This window comes from Myxocyprinus asiaticus, chromosome 23 (assembly GCF_019703515.2).
Source record: "Myxocyprinus asiaticus isolate MX2 ecotype Aquarium Trade chromosome 23, UBuf_Myxa_2, whole genome shotgun sequence".
NCBI lineage: Eukaryota > Metazoa > Chordata > Actinopteri > Cypriniformes > Catostomidae > Myxocyprinus > Myxocyprinus asiaticus.
This window is the reverse complement of record NC_059366.1, coordinates 25850942-25869008: the sequence shown is the minus strand read 5'-3', so window position 1 is coordinate 25869008 and position 18067 is coordinate 25850942. Positions and strand designations below refer to the sequence as shown.

General features: G+C 37.6%; 2 protein-coding genes across 5 annotated transcripts in view; one reads left to right on the top strand and one right to left on the bottom strand.

Annotated features, from left to right (window-relative positions):
* Positions 1–1338: 1338 nt before the first annotated feature.
* LOC127414028 (mini-chromosome maintenance complex-binding protein) lies at positions 1339–14631 on the top strand. Of its 3 annotated transcripts, none has more exons than XM_051651680.1 (16): positions 1339–1504; positions 1779–1864; positions 2653–2793; positions 2977–3018; positions 3152–3242; positions 3390–3518; positions 4905–5059; positions 5323–5420; positions 5496–5665; positions 5828–5951; positions 6149–6266; positions 7106–7271; positions 7769–7902; positions 10052–10216; positions 10321–10409; positions 10606–14631. In XM_051651680.1, the coding sequence occupies exons 1-16, from the start codon at positions 1447–1449 to the stop codon at positions 10730–10732; spliced, it is 1893 nt and encodes a 630-aa protein (XP_051507640.1). In that variant the 5' UTR covers positions 1339–1446; the 3' UTR covers positions 10733–14631. The 3 variants fall into 3 exon arrangements, with proteins under 3 accessions (XP_051507640.1, XP_051507641.1, XP_051507639.1); XM_051651681.1 differs by having other exon boundaries at positions 3149–3242; positions 6155–6266; XM_051651679.1 differs by having other exon boundaries at positions 3149–3242.
* LOC127414027 (phosphatidylinositide phosphatase SAC2-like) overlaps positions 10840–18067 on the bottom strand; it is a 36568-nt gene continuing 29340 nt past the window's right edge. For both annotated transcript variants that reach the window (XM_051651676.1, XM_051651677.1), the window contains one exon: positions 10840–17952. In XM_051651676.1, the coding sequence (XP_051507636.1) occupies positions 16824–17952 (1129 nt within the window). In that variant the 3' untranslated portion in view covers positions 10840–16823. The remainder of the gene's footprint in view (positions 17953–18067) is intronic.

Sequence of the window (18067 nt, the reverse complement as noted above, 5' to 3'; positions counted from 1 at the left end):
GTTATATTTTGTGGGGGCCTGGGCAGCTCAGCGAGTACGCTGACTACCACCCCTGGAGTCCCGAGATCGAATCCAGGGCGTGCTGAGTGACTCTTCTCGCTCTCGGTGGCGCGCGTGGTGAGTTGTGCGTGGATACCGCGGAAAATAGCGTGAAGCCTCCACATGCACTATATCTCCGTGGTAACACACTCAACAAGCCACGTGATAAGATGTGCAGATTGACAGTCTCATGCAGATGCGGAGGCAACTGAGATTCGTCCTCTGCCACCCGCATTGAGGCAAGTCATTATGCCACCATGAGGACTTACAGCGCATTGGGAATTGGGCATTCCAAATTGGGGAGAAAAAGGGTAGAAATATATATATATATTATATTTTATATTTTGTAAGTAAAATCATTAAATGCCATCCTTCCACCAGAAAATATAGGTCAAAGTTGTGCTTTATCATGAATAAAGCATGGCTGTTAACCAATCAGCATCAAGGGCCAGAACTATCCATTTTATAAATACATAAATAAATAACAACACCTCCAGACAACACACTCATGTACCATTTCCAGAGCCCTTCTACCAAGGAGCCTACAAGGTTACAAAGCAATGCAAAACCTGGCGGACCAATAGACATTAAATGAGCGATACACTGGCGAGGAGACCAGAGACTATTTGTTTTTTAATGGATGTCTATGTAAGAGATTCTTCAGTGTGCATAATAAACTGCTTTTGTGAAGAAACAGCTCATCACTTAATTATCTGACCGCTTGTCCGCTAATCTTCAACATGTTTTACACAAAACAATGCTTTTCGAATGAGCTTTGGAATGAGTATATGGAGTTTACTATGATATAAATTGCTGTTTTATAAGAGAAGACACGGATCATTCATTTGTACGGTTTCCGCAAACGGTGACTTACTGTCGTAACACGCCAGTTGACCGTTACGCTCGGTCCAATGGTAAAAACGTGAAGGTTGTTATATCAGTAAATCTCTCCAGTGAGTCAATAATTCTTGTCAAAAAACAGATAAAAACAGTATATCACTGAACTCTAGATCACAAGAATCACTTTGTTTTCCTTTTTATTGTGCAAAAAAACAAAAAAAACAAACACAAATGTACACATTGGGGGAAACGAAACAATCTTCAAATTTTTGCATACAGATATTAATGAAAATGTAATAAATCCCTTTTTCTTAAGCAAAGTTCATATTTTTTTGTTATTCTGGCTCCTGGAGTAGATCCACTTTAAATATCGGTGATCTTCTGTCTAGCCTTCACATTACGTGCGGCATAACGTAGAGCGTGCGCCCAGGTCACATGGTAATTTGTAATGACGCAATTTTCCCGCCACGGTGTATTGTGTGGTGCTGGGCTGTAGAACGTGCTAATTGTACTACATTTCAAAGGCACATTAGTTTTAACTTTTGTCGTTTTGTAAATCCAATAGCGATGCCTACTGTTAATGATTGGATCAATAACCCACTGGGTGTTGTTGATGGCATGTTTGGTAAGACGCAACGGTCAAAATGCTTGTTTTCTACTAATGTATTTAGATGCAGTTAGAGAGGAGCATGTGATCAGCATGATTTGTCATGCTTTTCAGTTCTATTAGTGGCATGGTTTTACTTATACTGACCAGTTATTCATTACTTTTAGTATACATTTTTTAGCCCTATTAAAAATAACTTTGCCATCATTGTTGTTGAATTATGTAAACAACCATGCATAAACTATTGAAACTTATAGAAAATGTATTATACTTTTTGTGCTCATTCATTCAGCCCAAAGTAACTCAAGTCCAGACTGGGAGAAGAAAGTGGTGGAGCACTTCAAAGAGAAACTGAAACAAAACGACGCTCACACATGGGTACCTGTCAAAAGCTTCTTTGTTTTGTAATTTTTGGTATATTAACACACATGAAAGGCTTTATGCTATATGCTTTCAGAAGTAAATTAATTTGTGTGCACATGTTTAGAGTATATAAGGAGTGGTTTGTTTTAAAAGATCAACATCAATTTCATTATCCAGTAAACGAGTTCCCCTGACATCTGTCATGATATTTTCAGAATTGTGCTGTTTGAATACGTTGGGGTTGTACTGGCTGTGCAATAGTCATTGGTTTTAAAGGTGCATGTCATTTTTCTCACGTCATCTTGGACTTACAGTGACACCTAGTGGTGTGGATGCAGCATCATTCAAAATCAATAGTTTTCAGTTACAGATGCCATTGTAGAAATTCACTGTTCACAATCAGCCATTACTAATTTAATCCAAGAGTGAAAGTGTCCAATAACAAGACGGTTACTGAGATTAAGTGAGTAGTATACAGCTGGTCAAGTGATTCAAAAATGGCAGCCCCCATGAGGGCGCCCCTGCCCCATGTACAATAAAACAGCTTTTATAAGGTTACTGATATGACTAGAGTCCTCATCTTATGTGAGTGGTCATGATTTTATACATATGTTTCAAAATTACAATTCATTTCTTTAGGAGTAAAATGTTTTTAATGGGGAAAAATTGCTGAGTTCACCTTTAATTATAATTAGCCAGTATGTTATTAAGGGATCAGTCACTCTTATTCAAGAAGCTTGTATGGCCATCAGATAAATAATGCACCTGTTTGACTTGATCTTTTTGTCTGCTGGGTTGTCTAGGTTCCTTCCCTGAATGATGTTCCCATGCACTATCTCAAGCCTAATAGCCTTGTGAAATTCCGTTGCATGGTCCAGGATATGTTCGATCCAGAATTTTTCATGGGCATTTATGAGATGAATGATCCCACAACAAACTCCAAAGTAAGTCGTTCTAACCTCTGTCCAATAGAATCCCCTTTGCACAAGTATTTTTGATATGCCATTTAGTGCATTTTTGTGTGTCTCTTTTTTTTTTTTAAAACACAATGGTGTACATAACAAAAGGAGTCAACTGCTTTTGTTTGCGTTTTTCAATATAATTTCTGTGAATGTCCTTGCCCACAGCTGTTGAAATGTGGAAAGTACAAAGATGTAACAGAGTGTGGGGTGAGTAAATATTCGCCTGATTAACACAAGCATACATCCAGTGCCATGCGTTTTTGTAATAATATGGGTAAAATTACGTCATTTGTTTTGGATTATGCTGAATAGTGACACATATTTAAATAAACATCAGCAGGTGGACTTTAACTCAAGTAACACTGTGACATCAGAGAGACAGACCTTCTATTGCATCCCCATCCCAGGAGAATCTCAATGGGTGAAGGAAATATCCTTTAGATGGAGTCAGTACCTGTCTTGTATACAATTTAGATGATCTGAGCTTCTATTCATGGTTCATTTTAATTTTCCCTTCAATGTTTGATTGATCAGCATGATTGAACATAGTGTTCATTTATCTTTAACGGCTCAGAACAGCTATGCAGGCTCCAGTCAGGCACGAGTGGAGCCCTCCACTTCTTATGCCCCGTATCGGCATAAGCGCAGCTACGAGGAGGATGATGAGATGGACACGCAGCCGCAACAGATGAAAGATCCCAACCAAGGTAGGAGGGAAATTAAGTAGAGGAAGACCGATATATCGGTTTTACAGATTAAACGGAGCAGATAGTTGCTATTTTGGAACTATCGGTTATCGCTGAAAACGATGCCAATAGTTGCCAATATTTTTTTCCCCCTTTGTGTTCCTTTGTTGCCAGAGCTGGAGGATTCTACAGTTAGATTGGCTTAGTTGTACAGTATAACAGCGACCTCTTGAGGTGAAATAAAAACATTCATTGACTGAAAATATTGATCCATATTTTTAGCCTCACTTCAATGCAGAGTTGGTTATTTTGATTAAGTCGTGTTTTAATTTGAAGCAAAGGCTGGAAAAGAAAAATGCGACTATATGGAAGCGTGCCCTATCAGCAGCACATGCATCGTGTCTCCAACTTCATATCTTGTGAATAATAATAATAAGAAGAAGAAGAAACCTGGTGAAATCAGGTGAAATGTATATACAAAGTCTTCAATCTGGTGAAAACTGTATATAGGCTATAAAAATCTTACTTGAATATAGAGCATTGTAATGGAGCCAAGTCTCTGAAATTTCAAAATAAGAGTCCCAGTATAAGTGTGTTTCAAGCTTGTTTATAGTTCCGTGTTATGCTCCAAATCTTCATTTGTTCTAGTATTTATTGGGATTTTGGTTGTACAATAAACTGCATCTAGGATTTTATTCTTTTTGGAATCTTGTAGCCTCTATGTCTGTGCCGGTTATAGAATGTTAAACTTTCTTAAACTTTTCTTACTATAAATTTTATTTAAAAACGATTGGCCAATTAATCGGTTATCAGCCTTTTCCACCACCTTATTTATCGGCATCGGCAAAATCCACTATTTTAATGAGTATGTAGACACGTAGCTTATAGGTAAGGGATGGAAAATAGTGTTTTCATTGCCATTGGAAACCTGGAAATATCAGGGAATTTTACAATTGTTATATCCAGGCCTGGAATGGTCATTGAAGTTCATTAAGACTTTAAAAGTCATGGAAACTTCATGGAAATGTATTTTATGAATGTAAACCTATATGCTCGTTTCTCGTTTCACTACTGCTAAGTTTACAGCATGTTAATGTTTATTGTATATCTGCACTGTGTTTCCTGAAGGAACTATATTTCATTCTTAACCATTGCCTGCAGTGTGTTAAAAATGACAGTAAACCTGTCTTTGACTAAAATATTTAATCACCAGAAAACTGCTCGTCTAGGTGCAATCTTTGTATTGATTTTTGTTTGTTTATGTGTGTTTTTTTTATTTTTATCTTTATTCAGAAATCATAAATGACAGGGAAAATCATGCAGAAGTTATGAATATTCTCAAAAGTTGCTAGTATACTGGCTCATGTGGCTTTTTTTTGTTTTGTTTTTTTTTTTGTCTTTGATCAGGAGCTCAGAGTTCTGCAGATTCTCATGGCAACATGGAGTCGAAGCGTCAAGAGACAGAAGCCCCCAATCATAACTCATCACCTTCACACTGCACCTCCAGTCTGGATCTCAACTTCCCTTTGCCTGGGGAGAAGGGCCCAGCCTGCCTTGTTAAGGTTTAACTCAACTCTTCCTCAATCTTAAACTTGTAAACCATCTTTTCGACAAATACTCAATGAAATTGTTTTCTTGTTTAATTTTTTTATAATATGTCATTTTTAATACAAGCTCTTTGACTAACGCTATAATCAAGTTGTCTTAAGCCAACACATGTTAATACTGTAATTTACGTGCAGTAATATGATGGTTCACAGCATTGAATTGTTCCACACCTACACATAGACAGTCATCCAACTTGGCTGTTCTCTGTAATTGGCAGGTATATGAGGACTGGGACAGTTTCAAACTGAATGACATGTTAGAAGTATTTGGCATTCTCTCTGTGGACCCTGCACTGAGCGTGATTGCAGATGAGAGGTAATTATCAATTAATTTTGGACGCTTGTACGAGGTTCTCTGCAATTGCAGTGTAATATTGTTTCATATTTTCAGAGAGACATCTTCACTGTTGGATCCCACAGAAGGCATGGAGACTGTAGAGGAGCAAAGAGTCCACAGCCCACCAGCGTCGCTCGTACCACGACTGCACATGCTATATGCCCAGCCCCTTGTGCACAACAACCCATTACTGCCCTCTGGTGCCTCAGAGGAGAACGGAGACTGTAAGACATTGCCCTTCAAAATCCCGGCACATGATGTACAGTGTATACGTTGCTGTCCGGATATTTGTCATTGTGTTGGTTGTGTGTGTGTGTGTGTGTGTGTGTGTGTGTGTCTGTGTGTCTGTGTGTGTCTGTGTGCGTGTGCATGCATGCTGTCCTCAGATTTAACCAGTGTTCTTGGGGAATTGGTAGCAGTCAGAGCAGAGCTGCTCACGTACTTCACACATGTCCTGCTGGGAGATTCACTTGCTGCAGAGTACCTCATTCTCCATCTTATCTCCAATGTGTAAGTTTTTCATTCCACTTCTAGAGTGTCTTTGTTGAATGTCTGTGTCTGAAGTATGACCCCTCTTAAGTGTTAAATGTACTAAATGTTTATATTCCATATTTTGGAATTTTCCAGATATTTATTTATTTATTTTTTTGCTTTAAACACCCCGTGCTTTAGACAACACATGAGGTTTCACAATTTATTTTTGTTAGATATAGCAGACGTGATGTTCTTCCTTTGGGCAAATTTACCCTCAATCTCAGTGGCTGTCCTCGTAGCACTCCATACACAGAGCATCTCTACAAGGTCATCCAACAGCTTGTGCCATCTGTAAGTCTTCAAGAATGTGCTTTTTGAGACCTTCAAATAGATCTTATTATTATTTTTTAATTAAATTTTTGGCTTTTTGCCTTTTATTTATAGGACAGTGGAGTGTAGACAGGAAAGTAGGGTTCAAAGAGGGGGAGCAGGATCAGGACATGACTCAGGTTGGACTTGAACCTGTGTCCCCATGAGCGAAGAGCTCTTATGTCCTAAGCAACTGTGCAGCCCACTGCACCACAGCTCTGACAAATAGATCTTTAATTATAGAAACAGTTTAAAGGAACTGTTCACCCAAAAATGAAAGTTCTGTCACTTTACTCATCCTAATGTCATTCCAAAACCTGTGACTTTTCTTTCTTCGGTCCGCCTTTTTAATACAATGGCACTGGATAAGGCCTAAAGAAGTACCCAAAACTATTATAAAAGTGGTCCATGCAACTTGTGTCATATTCCAAGTCGTCTTAATGCATACGATAGATTTTAGTGAGAAACAACCCAAAGTATAAGTCTTTTGTCAATTAAAATCTTGATCTCCGTCGCATGTTTGAGTGCACGAGAGAAGATTGTTCATAGTGGCATGCGTGTTTTATGCGAGAGCTTGCATTGTTTTTTAACGCTAAACGATGCAAGTCCTCTCATGAACATTTGAGCCACTTTGATAAATTATGAACTAAGTTTTTAATTTTGGGGTTAATTCCTTTAATACTGCAGTTTGCATATGTAATGTAAGGTAGCAATGTACCATTGTTACTTACACTCGTTATCAACTCTATTACTTGATTATCTCTCTTTTTAGCTTTAGTACTATAAAGAATTGTAAACTGTTCTTTTACCTTTCTTGCCAGTCATACCGCTTATGTATGAGCTTGCATAATATGAATAACCAGCGCATGGTGCCCCAGAAAGACTACACGGCTAACCGCCTGGTGAGTGGGACTCTTCAGCTGGCCAATAACACATCCCTGTTTCTGGATGAGACGCAGCTGGAACAGGGCCAACTGGACACCACAGGTGAGAGAGCACTGATTGTAGCAGCAGACAAAAAGAGTGCTAAATAGGAGACATAAATGCAACAAATGTGGTATCTGCCAGAAAGTGGCTTACTGTGGTGTGGTACTTATGTTTGTGATATTCATGTATTTATTTATGTATATATAATGTACACTTGGAAGGGGATTCTTAATGCTTAAATGGCTGAAAACATACAAAAATATACATGGACCTTGTTAGTCTTTGAGTTGAGAATATCTGTGAGTAGCCTTAAAATGTGTATCATCTTTTGAGTTCTGTATTTGTAACATCATTAAACTTAGCATATTGACCGTACACAATTGAAACCAGTTCAGCCTCTTTCAGAGGAGGGGTGTGTCTCTAATAAAAGGACTGCAGCAGCAGCTGGCATTTCCCTTTAGACTGAATGAACAAAACTGAGCAATGCAATTGCATTCGTTTATTGCATGTTGTTTATAGTGCACAGAGCCTTGTGTCACTGTTTGTTCTTGGTGTAGGTGTGCGGAACATCACTGCTCTGGGGAACCTGATCTCCTGGCAGAAGGTTGATTACGATTTCAACTACCACCAGATGGAATTCCCCTGCAATATTAACGTGCTTATTGCATCCGAGGGCCGTTCTCTCCTCCCGGTAAGAACATTAGGCCTGAGTCTCTTTCACTTGTGTCTCATTATTAAAAATATCAACCACACATATTTACACACAAGATCAGTGTGACCCCGCCCTTTTCAACATATAATTCACTCACAAATTAAGATTTTTAGCAGGGACTATAAACGGTTCAAGGAACAAAACCTTTTGCCGAATGTAACCAAAAACACGAACATAGTGATTTTCAATTGTTGCGAAGTGAAAACTTTATTTTTAAATGTTGACTGTTACAACTGCTTAATTTTGTTCCAATAATTTTTTCTTGATGCCAAAGTGTTTATCACGGTCAATTTTTGGAACTACACTACTTTCATGTTGCCTGAAAAAATGAAACATGTGCTTTGATCCTGAAGGAAACTGCTGCATCACACATTTTTTAATTGCCCATTGTGGATGTCGCATTCTCTGAATGAAGATCTTTTATAACAACTATGTATAATTAGTACATATACCAAATTATTATTTTTTTTTTGCACAATAAAAAAGGAAAACAAAGTGATTCCTGCAATCTAGAGTTCAGTGATATACTGTTTTTCTTTTTTTTTGACAAGAATTATTGACTCACTGGAGAGATTTACTGATAACAACCTTCACGTTTTTACCATTGGAGCGAGCGTAACGGTCAACTGGCGTGTTACGACAGTAAGTCACCGTTTGCGGAAACCGTACAAATGAATGATCCGTGTCTTCTCTTATAAAACAGCAATTTATATCATAGTAAACTCCATATACTCATTCCAAAGCTCATTCGAAAAGCATTGTTTTGTGTAAAACATGTTGAAGATTAGCGGATAAATCCACCACACAGGAAAACATGTAATTGCTTATTTTAACTTATTTTGGTTGAGGCATGTGGCTTATTTTGGGCTTGTTTTTCTAGATCAGTTTGCTTGTTTCTCTTGCAAGATCTGGCAACACTGCAATTGGTATTTCAACCACCTCTTGGCTCAGAGTACTGTGATTTTTAAAAGAATGTTACTAACCGTTCTTATATTTTGTTCTAATCGGTTAACATTTGGAAAGGAGGCTGTGGAATGCCGGAACCAGAAAAAATACAGTTTTTGCTCAGAATGAACTGAAATTAAAAACATTTCATTTTTGGTCCCTGATTTTTAGGCAGAATGTTAGCCTCAGTCACCATTTACTTCAATTGTATTGACAACAGATGCAATGAAAGAGAATGGTGACTGAAGCTAACATTTTGCCGAACATAACCTTTTGTGTTCCACGGAGGAAAGTCATACTGGTTTAGAACTAGGGTAAGTAAATTATGAGGGTGAACTATCCCTTTAATTCCCAACAGGTGAAAATGTTAGGTCGAATGTCACTCCCAGGAGACTGGCATAAGGATGGGAGTTGTTGTTTTCATCGAGACAGGCTGATATTTCCATTGCAATCCACAGAGTCGTCGTCAGCTCCCTGGCTGGGATCTAATCGTGGCTTCAGTGTGATGCTAATATCCTGTGGAATGTGCTGTGCTATTCCTGTACGTCAGCTCTCTAGTTGCCATGGCTGCAACTCTATCACAAGGACATTAGAGGGAGAGGCCAGGACAGGCCACTTATTTAATGGCACAAAGCTGGCCACAAAGTATTTTTACAGTGATACAAAGTTTGAAAAGACACCTGAATGTTAGGTTTGTTGAGGAATAGTTTGTGGCTTTTGTAATAGCTTCTGACATTTCAATGAACTCTAAAAATCTGAGCCCAGTCACTTAAAGGTGATGTGTGTAATTATTTTGATGTTAAAATACTTTTGCCTGTCCCAGTTTAATACGCAGAGACAACTCGAAGTAAGCCATTTGTTGGTTGATTTTACCAAAAAGTGTAAACACTGTGGCTCTCTGGTACTATCAAAACATTTCTCTGTTTCTTTGAGCATCCCAACCAGCCTATTATAGTAACATTGGCTTAACCATTGTTGTGAGTTTTGGGCAGGATTATCTGTTTGTCCAACCAATGGAAAATAGGGGGAGTAGTAGGGAAACTTTTTTGAAAACACAGGCCTTCATGCAAGTACATAAGAGACATTAGCAAGGCATTGTTAATGTGGAAGAAAATGGTGTCTTTGCGACCATTATTTATTATTATTATTTTTTTTCATTTATTGATTCGGATTGCTTTCTCAGTCTGACTGTCAGGTCCACCTTCGACCCATGCTGAATCCACCTAACCTTGTGGAGTACCTGAGTGCAGTGCAGGTAGCACAGATTCCATCTCATCTAAACAAATACCGCATCTACCTGAGCGTAGCACGTGCCCTAAACTACACCATCTCTGATGAGATCACAAAGGTCAGATGTGACAGATGTATACACATTTTTGCGCTGAGTTTCTCCAGTATATTTTCTTGTCTTATGCACTTGTCTTACACACTGACTGTGCTCTTGATCTATAGGCAGTGGAAGAGGACTTTGTAGACATGCGTAAAGATGACCCACAGAGTATGTCTGCAGAAGACCTTCATAGATTGCTGGTTGTTGCAAGGTGGGTTTTGAACTGCTTCCAGGGGCCATATCACAAAAACATCCTGTCTCATAAATGTCAGTTAGATCATTACTAGATTTTGTCATATCTCAACTTAAGACTTAAAGGGAGTTTCTGTAAACATTTGTTACCCATTCAACAACTAAATGTTGTTTTTGATTTGGGATTTGGCCAATGTGTGTTCTCATTCTTTTAGATTGCTGTCATTAAGTCATGGACAGAACACACTTTCAAGAGATGGCTGGATGAAAGCCAAGCAGCTGGAGGCCTTGAGAATAAGTAGAACACAACAGCAGAAATGTTTGAATGGAAATGAGCCTTAAAATATTTTACTTATTGCAAATACTTAAAGGATTATCATACTTGTTAATATGTTGGGTTAAAATATAAAATGTTTTCATATGGTGTATGATTATTGTACAGCTCAAGGTTTTTTTTTGTTTTTTTTTTTACTTTAAACGTTTGGGTAAAAACTTACACTGGTTAAGTAGGGAATTGTTTTTTATACAATGCTTCAAATGTTTTTAAATTTGTTAACATAAGCAAATGCAGATGTATGACAAAGTATAACTGCCTTACTGCAAATAATTACACACTTGGCACTTCTGGGTATTAAAGAAAAATAAAGTTTTGATAACCTAGTGTAATTCTATATATATTGTCAATGTAACAATAAGAATTTGGGATTCTTGTCATTTTCCCAAATGCATAAACCGTGCGATTGCATGATTTCCTTGTTAAACATGGCAAAGGCTGTATTACGAAGACAGTGCCCAAGCTGACATGTTAATGTGGTGTTTTGAAATGTAACACCAGAGCATTCTTCTCTGTTTAGTGTTGCATTTCATAGTCTGACTATGGGAGCCACAAAACAGTCACACCACATCTGAATGCAAAATATCTATTACAATTTATCTCAATGCTATTAAAGGAATAGTTCACCCAAAAATGAAAATTCTTTCATCATTTACTCACCCTCATGCTGTACCAAATGGAAATATTAGCTAATATTATGGAATTATGTTAGATACATACTATATGCTGCTTACACACTGTCACTGATGACAAAATTAAAAATATTTTAAATTAAAATTTCTCTTTTAAAATAGTATTGTCTTTTATTACATCTAAATATTCCTTTCAAAAATACATATTTAATGGAAGTGCATGCTTATCCAGTTAAATAATAATTTACTGGTATAATCAAATTAGACATGACATTTGACATTAGGAATATATTCCCCCATATTATTGTACATAATATTTAGCGTTATATATAGTAGATATGTGGCTGCTAGTGTGCAATCGTATTTTAGAGCACCTTGTGCCAATAAAGCGATTTCCATTTGTATGCTCGTGTTACGTAGGTGTAGGACGTTGTGTGTATTGGATAGAACAGATGCTAAAATAATAAAACAAATTTAAAAACATCCCATCTCCACACATTACATTTTTGAACCACGATGCATCGTGCCACGATAAACCGTTACACCCCTAATATAAAAACAAAATGCTTTTGTAATTGTCTACATTTATTTCTACACTTGCATTCATATTTAAATTACATCTATGAATTATTATAATAACTATAAAACCAGCAATGATCATGATGATAAAAATAATGGAATCTGAGTAAATATTATGCATTTTATTGGGGCCTGGGTAGCTCAGCGAGTATTGACACTGACTACCGCCCCTGGAGTTGCGAGTTCGAATCCAGGGTGTGCTGACTCCAGTCAGGTCTCCTAAGCAACCAAATTGGCCCGATTGCTAGGGAGGGAGAGTCACATGGGTCAACCTCCTCATGGTCGCAATTAGTGGTTCTTGCTCTCAATGGGGCGTGGAGGGTAGGATGAGCCTCCACATGCTGTGAGTCTCTGCAGTGTCATGCACAGCAAGCCATGTGATAAGATGCGCAGATTGACGGTCTCAGAAGCAGAGGCAACTGAGACTTGTCCTCCGCTACCTGGACTGAGGTGAGTAACCACATCACCATGAGGACCTACTAAGTAGTGGAAATTGGGCATTACAAATTGGGAGAATTTTTTTTAATTTTTTTTTTTTTATACATTTTATTGAATTCATCCATCTGCTCAACAGCAAGGTTTGGTAGCAAACCTCAAAAAACAATTCACAAAACCAACAACATTACTAACGTTCTTTAAAGCCTATTTTTATTTATTTTATTTTTTATCTTCTCTATTTTTCAAGGGGCTGGGTGCTCTGACATGGCAATTGAGTGCCTTCTCCCATGCAATGAACATTGTGTGACTGTGGCAAAGTTTTTGCAAAATCTAATTATGTAATTCATTACACATTTAATGGAAGTTAAATGTCCATTGTGTGCTGCTAAAAGCAAGTGAAATGTCTTAAACCTAAACCTCACCGATAGTGTCATAAAAAGCAAATGTGAGATGAAAAACAATTTATGAAGCAACCATGTCATTTTGTGGTGCTTCTATAACACTTTCGGCTCTTGTGTCGACTCGCATGCTCTTCAGGACTCGTACCCTGGTCCTTTGCATCACATATGCAACACTATTAGTTGAGCTACTGCAAAATTTGATCACATTCAAACAAGCTGGTAAATGTACTGTAGTTGGTTGTGTAATGCAAATGTTAAAATGTGTCATGAGCTATAGTAAAAGTGTTTAGATGTCATAAGATAGCATTGTGTGGGAACAGAGCGAAAAGTGTTTATGAGCTGATAATCTGCTGTTTTAGTTGTGATTTGAGTGAAAGGGGATAAAAGTCATTGTTGTTTTAGCGTCTCTAGTGTTCATTCCACCAGGAAATTGCCATGTTACATACAACATTTTGTAATCATTTTGCAAAAATGTAGTTACTGTAACATGATTCTATGATCAGGTTGCAAATGCCACTGGGGGAGAAATATGACAGTCGTCAGAGACAGTAAAAACCAATCGAATTTAACAATATCCTCTCTCACACAACCTCCTCCATTTCATTCTAGCTAGAAATGTTACTTTTTACTTTTTTAATACTTAAGTACAATTTAAAATAAATACGTTTTTACTTTCAAGTATATTTTTGGCTAGATACTTGGACTTTTAATTGAGTAAAATGTTCACTCAGTATCCATACTTTCACTTAAGTATAATTTCTGAGAACCTTTTACACCCCTGGTTTAGTCCATCTCTTCTGAAGCAAAACAGACCAAAAAAATAACTCCCTTAACTTTTTACTATAAATCTTGACATCAGCAGTCTCCTTGGCAATCATGATTTCAAGCTTACTTCCTAGCACCATTTAGCTCTTGGCAAAATGTACAGTGAAAAAAAAAAAAAGACTCATATTTATTTGGATATTAGTTGGATCGCCTCAGACCACATGGATTTAACCACTGGAGTCTTATGAATCATTTTTATGCTGCCTTAATGTGCATTTGGAGCTTTAAAGTTTTGGTCACCATCTACTTGCATTGTATTGACTTACAGAGCTGAGATATTCTTCTAAAAATCTTTGTGTTCTGCAGAAAAAATAAAGTCATACAAATGTGGCATGAGGGTGAGTAAATGATTAATTTATATTTTGGGGTGAAATACTCCTTTAAAAGGTCTTCTCTGGGAGGAACCACATTTTGGAAAAGAGGTTGCCATGCTTACCACGTTTGTAATCCTTTGGAAAACAATTCTCAAGTGATATCTACAAGTACTTAAAGAAAACATTGTTCCAGAAGTGAAAATTATGGAAGCATATTCTAGTCATTCAATCATCAATAATCAGGTGCTAATCAAACTTGTAAATGAATCAAATGACATTTTCTTCTAATTATTTACTTTTAAAAAAAAAAAAAAAAAAAAAAAAAGATACATCCCATAACATTTTAAAATACAGCAGTTTATACAATAGTTAAGGTTTTTTAACATAGGAAATGCTGGGGTATAAGCGTGTTAAATTCTTTTTTATTTTATTTATTTTTTTAATAAATAATCTGCAATAAAAAGCTGGTTACAATGGATGGAAACAATTCACAAACATTTATGGAAAATGGAAAGATACTGGAAATGCGCTTGATGTGAAAGTTATGGACAAATTCATAAACAAAAATGGATGTGGGACAAAATAATACAAAATGAGATGTCAGTTCAGTTACAAAAATGAAAATGAAAAGGTGAATTCAAAAGCACTTTGTGATAAATAACTAGGGAACAACCACAAGGATAGTGCAACTTTTTATGCATAGAAAAAAAAATAAAAATACATGATCGAAAACAATCTAACCCACACCCAAAACAAGATGAATGTTTATCGTAAGTACTGATTCAAGAACTCTCTGCACAAACCTCAGCCAAAGAAGAATGTTTCCAGTGCATGCTGTCTTATAGTAAAAAAAAAAAATGTCTTACTGCCAAAACCTACAATACTGTATTTTTCAGTATTGCATAACAGCCGCCATATATTAAAGCACAGACAGTTCTTATCTTGGAGGGTTTTTAAAATGATGTACCAGCCTCAGAATTGTCTGTGTGTGTATGGATTTCAACAGCATTGTGTAACCCACTGCCTTGCACAGTACATACAGTCTGTGCTAGAGTAGATATGATGGAGAAAGATGAGTAAAAAGATAGATGTTTGAAAAAGTACCTGTGGACCATAGAACTGATAAGTCTCCCATAGAAGCCAATATGATCTTCATAGTCATAATTACTGGCTAGGACATGAGATTAGTGTGTGAGGCAGGCCTTTTAATATTGTAATGCTAGTCTGATATTGAACTATTCAAGACTTTCTTAGAACCTAAGTACCCAAACATCAATAAACCCCCAATCCCACAGGATTTGCACTTAAATTCTGTTAATTAATGCATAATTAATCTAGGATTCACTGGACATAGTCCAGTAAGGCTTGATGTTCTTTCTGCATAAAGAATTTATGAGGTATGGCAGCCTCAAATGATGATCTAATCTGAATCACTTCAATAATTTTAAACAGAATGACCTACAAGTCAGAGAGAATTATCTAAAGACATGGCATAAATACATAATATCTACACCGCAGACAAAACATAAATATAACCGGAATGGGTTGAATGAAAATATCAGTAATCTGAAGGTAGACTTGCATTTAATAATCTGGTAAGGCTTGCTCTTGCCATTTAAGAGTGCAAAAACTGTCAAGGCTACCTTGCATCAGACCTGTGTCAAATATTAATCTAAAGTCCTATAACTTTAGATTTGTTTGGTACATTTGTATATTTGAATACCAATCTGAATTTGCAAATAACAGATTTACCAGGTTTTAACAGGTATTTGACACAGGTCCTCTTTGCAGATGGAGTTCACCCTACAGTATGTCTAAGCAGAGCATTTTAAGATATTAACAGACCACTCTTACTTTATCCCACCACTTACAACTCAAAATATGAAATAAACTTAATATTTTAAGACATATGCTTTTGTATAACCTCAAAAAAACTTCTGACAATAAATAACTGTTTTAGTCCTCTGCTAACTCTGTGAAACAACGGTTTCCCCATTGGACAGAGTTGACTAATTAGGTTGCATGACTGCATCAACAGAGCCCAAAAACGGGAGGTGGCCTCTTTCCTCTTTCCATTAGCCATTGTCATAAACTTAAGAGCATATAAAAAATTATCTGTCTATAAACATCTTAATTGGAGAGTTCTAAGGAAACTGATATAGTACTTACATATAATACTTACATTTTGAATAATATAATTTGACCACAGGTCCTACACAACTATTCTGGTTCTATTTTGGTATATTTTAAATGACAAACACCACATCAAAGATATCCGTATAATAATGTAACTTTACGGTCCATTTTTCTAATGCGTAATATTAAGCTGCCCACTGATAGATATTAAAATGTGGTTATTAGTTCGAAAGGTTTGAGTTATAGCTACAACAGCCAGTGAATTCAAACAAGTGCACTGCACAAATGGGGTCACACATGACAAATCTAGGTCTTGGGTCTTGACATGCAATAAATATTGCCTGCCTTAGTCTACCTCAAGAGTTATTTCTTAACATGCAAACCAGCAATATACAGATGTGTTTAGGATTTGACGTAGACTCAGGGGCACAGTAAGGTAATCTTAGGCCAAGTCCACACTAATACATTTTTGGTTCCTAATGTCATCGTTTTCTGGAGAAAGTGGTACTAGAGAGAGTTTTCGAAAATTCTGTGAGGATGAGAGGTGTAGACATAGCAAACTCAATGCGTCTTCAACTGAAAAACATTTTAGTGTGGACATGTCCTTAGATGTACTACATACTACAACACTGGCTGCAAACTTTGGTTTGGTGAGCTGGAGGGGATATTACGAGTGTGACATTAGGTGAATTAATGTTCAGTTTTGTGAGATTTTGCTACCGTTACTGTACTGGAAGTCACAATCTAACACTAAAAATGCATCTGCTAACAGAACTATATCTGAATTATCCTAGTCTGGCACTGTGTAAACATTGCTCTCAATTCATTTTCTTGAGTTTCATTGACAGCATCTAATTCTGGGCTTTTCTGAACTTTTGCTACAGCGAAATTGATTCCTTGCGTAAGTCCTGTCTGGGTCAAGCTTGCCACCTGCACCATGGAGCTCCTGATCTTAGCAAAGGGAGAAACGACACGGCTTCCATTGCTGTCTGCTGGCGAGGGTCCTATATTACCTTCCAGACTTTTTTGTGACCCGCATGATGTGGCAGAGCCTGGAGGCTGGACACTCAGGAGATTCCCCCCAGGAACAGAGGAGTTCACCTCGAGCTGAGATGGTCGAGGGAGCTGTGGTTGAGAATGTGAAGAACCTAGCCTTGCATCTGGAGCTGAGGGGGAATTGGTACCGTGAGGTGCTTGCGGTTTGGGTGGTGCTGCCACTTCCTCAAACACCTCTATTGCTTTAGTCTTGGCATCGTAGACGAACTGGTGGCAGTAAGCATCAATAGGTGTCCCAAAGTCAATCAGAATGGCTTCTTCTGCCTCCGAGGCTGCCCCAGGAGACTGGTCATCTAGGCCAACTGACAAGTTATCTGTAGTCTTGTTATCACAGCCTGTGACTCGGATGACAGAGGGGACTGCAAGCTCAATGCTGCTAATAGATTGTGAGCGACTGCCAAGTCGAGGTACAGATGCTACAATTCCACAGCTTGGAAGCACATAGTCTACGTTTTCCCGAGATCCTGAGCATGGATGCTCGTCCGAGTGGTAGGAATCAGAATCAGAGGAGATCTCTTCACAATGTTCATCATTAAGGTCTTTTAGGGCTGCCGAACCAGTATTGGCATCAGAAGTCTCTAAACTGCTGTCAGATTTCCAGAGGTTCACATGCAAATTGGGCTTTAGGAAGTTCACTTTCACCTCAGGCTTCGAGAAGGTCCCTAGTCTCCCTAAAGGCTTGAAATTTCCCATGTTGACGTTGGTCTTTGTCTGCTTCACTTTCTGGTTTAGCGTTGAGAACTTGTTCAAGAGGAAGCTTTTGCCTTGAGCCAAACCAGACCCAAAGACTTGGTCCACAGCTTTTCCTTGTATTCCCATAATATCCTCATGTGGTTTACTGTGTCTCCTGAGACAAATTAATCAAAGCAAGATTTATCAACAACCAAGCATCCAGTGCAATTTGTAGCCTCAAATCAAATAATAACCATGAAGTTCTCTTAAGCAACCCATAAACAAGATTT

Coding starts and splice junctions, on each gene's coding strand:
- LOC127414028 (XM_051651679.1), top strand. CDS start 1,447: ATGCCTACTGTTAATGATTGGATCAATAACCCACTGGGTGTTGTTGAT. Junction 1,505..1,778: donor TGTTGTTGATGGCATGTTTG/GTAAGACGCAAC, acceptor TCATTCATTCAG/CCCAAAGTAACTCAAGTCCA. Junction 3,519..4,904: donor GATGAAAGATCCCAACCAAG/GTAGGAGGGAAA, acceptor GTCTTTGATCAG/GAGCTCAGAGTTCTGCAGAT.